This window comes from Lycium barbarum, chromosome 11 (assembly GCF_019175385.1).
Source record: "Lycium barbarum isolate Lr01 chromosome 11, ASM1917538v2, whole genome shotgun sequence".
In the NCBI taxonomy this organism is placed as follows: Eukaryota; Viridiplantae; Streptophyta; class Magnoliopsida; order Solanales; family Solanaceae; genus Lycium; species Lycium barbarum.
Window position 1 is genome coordinate 108,779,017 of NC_083347.1, and position 8,777 is coordinate 108,787,793.

At 33.5% G+C, this 8,777-nt stretch overlaps 1 protein-coding gene across 2 annotated transcripts; it reads right to left on the minus strand.

Annotated features, from left to right (window-relative positions):
* Positions 1–2,021: 2,021 nt before the first annotated feature.
* LOC132619212 (eukaryotic translation initiation factor 5-like) lies at positions 2,022–6,815 on the minus strand. Of its 2 annotated transcripts, none has more exons than XM_060334161.1 (2): positions 6,657–6,815; positions 2,022–3,996 (listed from the first exon to the last, which is right to left on the minus strand). In XM_060334161.1, the coding sequence occupies exon 2, from the start codon at positions 3,676–3,678 to the stop codon at positions 2,332–2,334; it is 1,347 nt and encodes a 448-aa protein (XP_060190144.1). In that variant the 5' UTR covers positions 3,679–3,996; positions 6,657–6,815; the 3' UTR covers positions 2,022–2,331. The 2 variants fall into 2 exon arrangements, with proteins under 2 accessions (XP_060190144.1, XP_060190145.1); XM_060334162.1 differs by having other exon boundaries at positions 2,022–3,989; positions 6,657–6,799.
* Between the last annotated feature and the right edge of the window lie 1,962 nt (positions 6,816–8,777).

Below are 8,777 nucleotides of genomic sequence, written 5' to 3' on the forward strand. Positions count from 1 at the left end.
CTGAGCTCTGTATTCCAGAGTCAAATAAACTAGAGCGAATGCGGTTCCTGTTGAAAATCGGGTCCTTGTACAAAACCCCTAATGACACACCTCATGCTACATTCGCTAAATGCAATGCGGTCCTGGTGAAAATCGGGTCCTTTACAAAACCCCAAAGACACACCTCATGCTAAAATCGTTAAATGCATGTGACACAAACAATTTATTACAAAAACACGAGTTTGGAGGAAGAACGCTCCAACAAGTACTAGGTTTTAAATATACCTCGATTTGCTTTCTCTAATTCAACTAAATATTCCAATGTCGTTAATAATTTCATTTGTGTCACGATTCAAATCTAGCACTTATTGACACCCAACGAGCTATTATTTTCACAAGGTGAACTCCAGTGGTGGATTTAAAGTAGTGTCAAGGGGGTTCAACCACATTTATTGCAAAATTACACTGTGCAAATAGAGTAAAATGATCTATTTTTATTATATACGAGCTATTGAATCCCCTTGACATGAAGAAAAATTCAAGTATAGTGGTAAAGGGGGCTCAAAATTGCTTTAGGTCATATGTTCAAATAACAACGGAGACATTCTAGATTTTTTTTGTATCCCCTAGTATAAATTTTTGATTCCCCCACTATCTAGCTCTTTATACTAGTAACATCAAATAAGGCAAAGAAGATACTAAGTTTGATGTAATATTAGTGCGGAAACATAGACAATATCTGAAGACAACATCCCATAACACTTGAGAATCAACTAAGTCATGGAACTATAGTATTTGAGTAAAGTACGAGACATTTTTCGGAATTCAAGACAATACAAAATAATAAATGATGGATGGTTGAAAAGAGCCTTCACGAACGAACGAGTGACTCACCTCAACTAGATAGGATTGGGTCGGATTGGATATCATGGATCTACTATTAGACCACCCTCAACATGTCTTGCACTACATAACACGTGATCGAAAGGCCTAATAAATTCATGGACTCGCTCTCTTAGCATACCCTAGGACAAGATTTTAGAAAAACTGTTGATAGTGGGTATGTTGTTGTTGATAGTGTATAAATTGCAACAAAATCATGACAAGTATAGAATCAATAACTAGTATGCAACTAATATAGGAGTCATGAACATAATCACACAGGAAATTCACGATCTTATTGATACTACTAGACTGCTAAAGTTGTTGGAACTGCTTGATAACTGTTATGGTGCACCGAGACTGCTCATCACACGTCTTACCCATCTGTAGAGCGTTGGTGTCTATATGACCCGCCTGATGCGATGCCTCAACCACTGGTCTTAATCGAAACTGGCTCAATAATATAGAGCTACTAGCTGGCCATCTGATATGATCATGAACAGGCTGTGGGTGATGCGAACTGAGTGATAATATGTTAAACGATATCACAAAGAGCCTATCAAATGCTGGAAGTATCAACTGATGCCAGATACCTTTAAAACTAACTAATCCAACTCATGCTCGATCTGTCAAGTAGATAGTTTAAATGCGTACAAGAGACGCCTAACACATAGTTTAGGAGGAAAGCAAGTATCTAAGAGCTAAAGTTTCACTCTTCTCGAATGTTAACAAATCTTACTTCACTTGAAGCGTCCAACACTGCTTGAACGAACTCCAATGGTTTCAATTTTTTATTCAAAAAGATGAAAAACATGTTCAAATTAGTCTAGAAAAACTAATCTCATAATTTACCGACACCTCAATATCAAAATCAACATGGCTAAATTAGCGGCCTCCTAGATTTGGTGATGATTTTTCATTTTAACATCTCAACTTGAGACTATTTCTTATTTAAGTATCCAACTCAACAGATATGTGCCTCTTAAATACCAAACGACGACATGATACAATTTGTAAGAGTATTTCTTATCAAGTACTCCAGCCTCAACAAATATGTTCCTCTTAAAACGATGGCATGATACATTTTGAACGTTACCTTTCATAAGAAGGTAAAATGCAAAAAAAGAATGTACTATTTAATTTAAAACTCTCAAGAGCAGTTAATAGAAAGAGGGTCACAGGCCTAGATGAAATTCAGTTCAAGCATTGGGAAAAAACTTTTACAAGTTAACCGCAAGACAAGGTTTGAATACAAGTCAGCACCAAATGCGATAAATAAGGGAAGTTTTATTCAAGTAAAGACATTTAAAGGCGACGAGTCTAGCAAAAGGAACTTAATACGAGCCCACACCAAAGACAAACAGACATACAACACAAACATCATAAAATAACATATGAATTTCCAATATGGCAGTATCTCAGGCAAAGCAAACCAGACAGCAATCTGAAGAGGGGGAAACACTTCTGAACTTATTCCTCCTCGGACTCCGACTCAGCACTTTGTAGCCATTCAACAAATGGTTTGACATTCTTCCAAATTTTCGAGTCCTTGTTCGCAGCAACACCCTTGTTGTACCACTGTACTATATATTCCTCTTCCAACAAATCCGCATCATACAAAGCTTTCAAAACCAGAGCCACTTCCTTCAGTGCAACTGAGTTAGACTTCCCACAAAAAGCTTCTATAGCTCTAAGCAATCGTAGTTGAGACTCCTCGTCTTGAGCAACAGCAGCAAGGTAGCTTTTCTTCTTAAGAACCTCCTTGGCAAATCCCTTTTCAACGCCATCCAAGAGTGCCTCGTACAAAGCAGTAATAACTTCCTGAGGAGACCCAGAGAGTGAACCCAAAAAGGATTGTAATTTGCTGGAAGTAACTCCCTTCTTTAGATTTGCTTTCACTTCCCTAACGAGTCTCTCATGGTTTGTCTCTCCATTCTCGGTCTTGGAATTCTCAGGTGTCACAGGAGTAGCAGCTTTAGGACTTAGGGATTGAGTAGCTGCCTTTGACTTCTTCTTCTCTGACTCAACTGTGGACAGCATAACCATTTCAGCAGTCGCAGCATTTAGCTGTTCTTGTATACGCTGCTGAGCAGCTTCAAGCGATGTATCAGTCTGCCACTGGATGTCATCATCATCGTCTTCCTCATCCTCTTCTTTCACATTAACATGGCTCCTAGGTGGTGAGGCATGCTCCTCATCAGAACCACCATGTTTCTTTTTAGAGCTAGTTTTTGTGCTAGCATCTTTAGAGGAAACCTTTTTCTTTGTTTCTTTCTTCAGCTTCTTCAGCTCTTCATCAGCAGCCTCACCTTCCTTCAGCCGCTCCTTCTCAGCTCTTCTCATAGCTTTCTTGTCCTTGGAGCCCTTCTTCGCCTCAGGCGGGTTCTTAAGTATAAATGTTGTCAGCTTGTCCCTCATGTCCACATTAGAAATGAAACCACATGCAGCACATTTTAGTTGGATCATCTGATTTTTGGTTATTAAGACCTCTGTTTCAGGGTTGCCACAACCATAGCACTGAACATATTTCTTAATAAAGTTCTCAAGAAGACCAGCAAGTTTGGGAGTTTCATGAGCTCCATTGACAAGGGCAGTTCCAGTTTTCTCATCAAATTTCGACTGAGCCCCAAGCTCATTTCCAAAAAATTTTGTTGTATAGGATGGGGGCCTTGCTAATGCTTTGGCAATATCAACCATGTTCACCACATTTGTCTTGATGCCATTCCCACGGCCCTCTATCTTGGTAATCATCCTGGGCATCTTATACCTGTAGAAGGCATCATCACTGTTGCCAGCGCCTATATTCTGCAAAGCCATCTTTGATACAGTGACAAATTTCCAGATGAAGTGTTACAAACGTTGAGAGTATTCTTCAGCAGCACAAATGCAAATTGCGTCAGGAGAAGGTTGTGCCTTCCAACAACCAGAAAAGTCGAAGCGTTCTTCCTTTAATGGTATGAGATGCATACAGTCAACCTGACCAGAGAAATGGCGGTTCTTTTTTCTTGACCAAGGACAATATTCTCCAAGCAATCCAATGGATCCCAAATAGAAGATGGCTTGTTCGGACATAAAAGAAGTTTCACTTAGACCACTACAACTTTGAAATTCCACAGAAGGCACGCTACCTGCAACCTTCAAAAAGATGAACCACGAGTCAAATATAGGCGAAGAAACTACGAGCGACTAACACTAAATTATATGGAATGCCCAATATGAGAGTTAGACAATATTAATAATGCAAGGCTGCAGATAAAGTTACCTTTAGGTCATAGTAGTAGCTAGATAAACAACACAAATTCTAACAAAAACTTTGCAACAAATGGGAAAATTCATAGAGATTAATAAATAAAACATTGAATGTACAAAATGGTAAATCTTCCAAAGAATGTCAACATTCCCGTACGTCATTTATCAGTCCATAAATAAGCTTCGAAATTGATTACTCTAGAAACACTTGAAAGCGAAACCCAAGATTGCAATGTTCCAATAAGTAGGCTATCTTTATCCCCAATGCTCAGAGGTCTTTATATTTCTTCAATCAATAACCTAGAGGATTCTAGTTAATATTTATCATAGCATAGCATTCTGCCCAACCCCCACCCAGAGGATGTTTACTTGGAATGCTCCACTCCGTGACCAACTAAATGAATAAATTAACCTTCAAGCCATAAAGAAGTTCAAAACGTAAGTACGACATCCAGACATGTCCCCTTCCTCAATACTACTCATAATTCAGCTCAGTTTTGACAAAAAAGAGACACCTGACAGATATAAGCAACAGCTATCAAATAAGCTGTTTTTCTAACAGTAGGACAGCTAATCAATCAATCTCTAACAAGTTATAATCTGCTATATGAACTGCACTCCACTTGATTTTTCATTCCAAGACTAAAATTTGTGTTTCAAACCGAATTAGGAGTCCTCTAAAAATGGAGATTCTCTAAAGCCAGAAGTCTAATAACCTCACAGATCAGTTAATATATTCCCAATCGAACAACTAAAACAAAATAGATCGGAAACAAGACTTTAAAAAAAAAAACAAATTAAATTAGAACGATGCTGCACTTATATAACATACTCCCTCCGTTTCAAGTTATGTGAACCTATTTCCTTATTAGTCCGTGCCAAAAAGAATGACCCCTTTCTATATTTAAAAATAATTTACCTTTATGTAATGATTTGCAGCCACACAAAACATATGTGACTCATTTAACACCACAAGTTTAAAAGCTTACACTCCGTGCCCAGTCAAATAGGTTAAATACTCCCTCCGTCCCAAAAAGATTGTCTTACTTCCTTATTAGTTTGTTCCAAAAAGATTGGCACACTTTAATATTTAGAAACAATTTAACTTTATGAGATGATTTACACTCACACAAATATCTAAGGCTTGTTCTGAACCACACATTTCAAAAGTCTTCCTTTATTTCTTAAACTTCGTCTAAGTCATACTAAGACAATCTTTTTGGGACGGAGGGAGTATACACACAACAAACATCCCGCAACTTCAAAATAGATGAAAAAGCTAAGAATATACTATATTTATCCCCCAATTCCGCTAATCTTTGTCTTCTTCAAACTGAGAGCCTGTTTGGATTGGCTTATTTTAGGTGCATTTAAGCCAAAATAGCCTTTAAGCACTTTTCTAGTGTTTGGGTAAGATTAAAAAAAGTGCTTTTAAGCACTTGTTTTTAAGCCAACATAACAAAAATAAGCCATAAGTTAGGATTTCTAGCTTATGGCTCATGACTTATAAGCCCATCCAAACAGGCTCTGAATCAATGACCTACATGTTTCTTGTTAATATTTAACATAGCATAGCCATATTAACAACCGTCTACTTGGATGTTCCACTCCACGACCTAGTAAATGCACAAATTAGCCGTCAAGCCATAAAAAGACAATCAATACTTAAATAAGACATCCCCTTCCCTCACTTTTGAGTTGTGACAAAAAAGGAAACCACACAAATAAGCTATTTTTAACAGTAAACCACAACCAATCAATCACAAACCACTTGGAATCTGCTATATGAACTACCTATATTCATTCTACTTAATTTCAGTCTTATTTCATTCCAATACCAAAACTGTGTTTATAACCAAATAAGGAGTCCTCTAAAAACTAGAGATTCTCTTAAAGCCAGAAGCCTAATAATCTCAAATATCAGTAAATAAATCTCAATCAAACAACTAAAACAAAATAGACTGGAAACAAGACTGAAAAAACAAATTAAACACACAATGAACATCCAACATCCATTCAACAACTTAAAAATACATTACCGAGTCAATTAAAAAAAAAATAAGAACGAAAAGATCTAAGTACAATTACGCAGTTCAAGGATGAAAAAAAAAAAAAGATACGTTAATAATTAGGAGAAAAAGCAATCGAGAATCTAGCTGCACTTATATAACATAATAAATAAAAATAAAAATGCAATGAACAATACATTCAACAATTTTAAAATACGATACTCAAATCCATTCAAAATACTATACTCAAAAATCGATGAAAATGCTAAAAATAAGATCTAGGTAAAGCTACGCAGTTTATATATATATATATATGAAGATCCAATTAACAACTATAAATTACGTTACTAAATCGATGAATAAGCTACACTTAAGATCTAAATAGAGCTATGCAGTTCAACGATGAAAAAAAAAAGCAAATAATTAAGAGAAAAATAAATAAAAATAAGATCTAAGTAGAGCTATGCAGTTTAACGATGAAAAAATAAAAATAAAAGATAAGTGAATAATTAGGAAAAAAGTGATCCAAAACCTTACCAATAGAACAATATAGAACAGGATGAGAGAGAGAGAGAGAGAGAGAGAGTAATTTGATGAAAATTGTAAAATTAGGGTTTAATAATAAAAGCGTAGGGAAGTGGCAGCCTACAAGTTTCCTCTTTATATAGGGTTTCAAAGGAGATTTGAGAGAGGAGTTTTGCCACATAATTCTTGGGTAGGCATGCTACATACCAAATAAAATAAATTTTGAAGGGCCACGCCAGTGCCACATCAATGGCATGTCAGCATTTGTGTTTACGTATTTAACTTTATACAAGTTAAAATGTTTATTTGTGCACATCTAAAATCAGAGGGCATACTTGTCAGCTGAGATCAAATTTAAGGGCTTATTTATGTGTTATGCCCAAAATCTTTTATACTGATTTGATATTAATTTATGTGATACATTTTTCTTTTAGTTTGTTTTAAAAAGAATGATGCATTTTTATATTTATAAATAATTTAGGTGAAAACTTTCCTTTTATCTTAATGAAATGATTTACAGTCACATAAATATATGTGAGTTGTTTTAGAACACAAGTTTCAAAAGTTTTTCTTTCTTTCTTAAAATTCGAATCTAATTAAATTATATCACATAAATTGAAACGGAGGTAGTATGATTTTTGATATGCATTTTTAAAAAATTTGGTACTTCATTTGATATCGTATTCAATATTTATTAAAAAAAATTGAAATATTGAATATCATATCGAAATATATAGTCACATATTAAATTTATATATATTATTACAATACTAACAAATATATATAATAGTATAGTACAACACCAATTACTTAATAGTCGAAACTTTGACTTGTGTAAGGTGATACTAGATATAATTGAGACATTTTTGCAACCCTGAAGTTATAATTCAATACTAGACGGCTTATGCCCGTGCTGCGCACGGGCCAACACTTTAGATTATAGTGCATCTATGTGTATGTAGTTATTTTTTAATAGTGATTATATATATATATATATATATATATATATATATATATATATATATATATATATATATATATATATATATATATATATATATATATATATATATAGAGAGAGAGAGAGAGAGAGAGAGAGAGAGAGAGTATATATTATGTTTAAAACACGATTAGTATAACATTGTAGTTTGTACTTCGTATCTAAAATTTTATTATATTAATGTTTGCTACGAATACAAAATCGGAAAATTTATTTAATATTTTTTTTTAAAAAAGACTTGTTTAAAAGGAAACTATTTTCCTCTCTTTGAGATAAAACAATAGCAATATTTAAGCATCAGTTGATATTTTCAATTTTAATTAGATTAATTTAAAGGTGTAAAATACTTATTATTTTTATCAAATTTTGATTTGGATAATTCTAATTCTAATTATTAAATTAATTTTACATGTTTAAAACGAAACAAAGTAGAAATTGATTTTCTACTTAAACGAAGAAATACTATTTTTTAATTTTTGGTAAATATTCTCGGTTTAGCTCATTTTACTTGTCATGTTGTCTTTTGCATGGTTTTTTAAGAAAACTTCGATCAGAATTATAATTTGACTAATTTACCTTATTCATTATTTGATCTCCATTTGATATATTTTTTTTTACGACATTAATCTCTTTTCACATTTATTAGAGTAAGAATAAAAATAAAAAAGTAATTAAATTCTATCTTATTTTAAAATATAAATATTTTAAGTATATTTATTTTAGTGAACATAACAAATAAATGACATGGCGGAATAGCAAATACAACACTTTAATATCTAGATTAGATCTCAGTTTAATATAAAAAAAAAACTGTATGGTTTGACTACTTAACTTTTTGAAGAAAAACAATTTCATTTGCTCTCACTAATGGATTGATACGCACGTGGCAACGAATCCATCATTATTGACTTAATGAGATACTTTGGAAATTACATGAATATTGTTTGATTTTTTAATATGGAGTGCACCTTTTTTTTTTTTTGACATTATTAATTTGCACTATATATATATATATACATACTATGTTCAAAACACGAATATAACATTATAGTTTGTACTCCGTATCTAAAACTTTAGTATATTAGTGTTTACTACGAATACAAATTCTGCACTTTTTTTTTTGACATTATTTT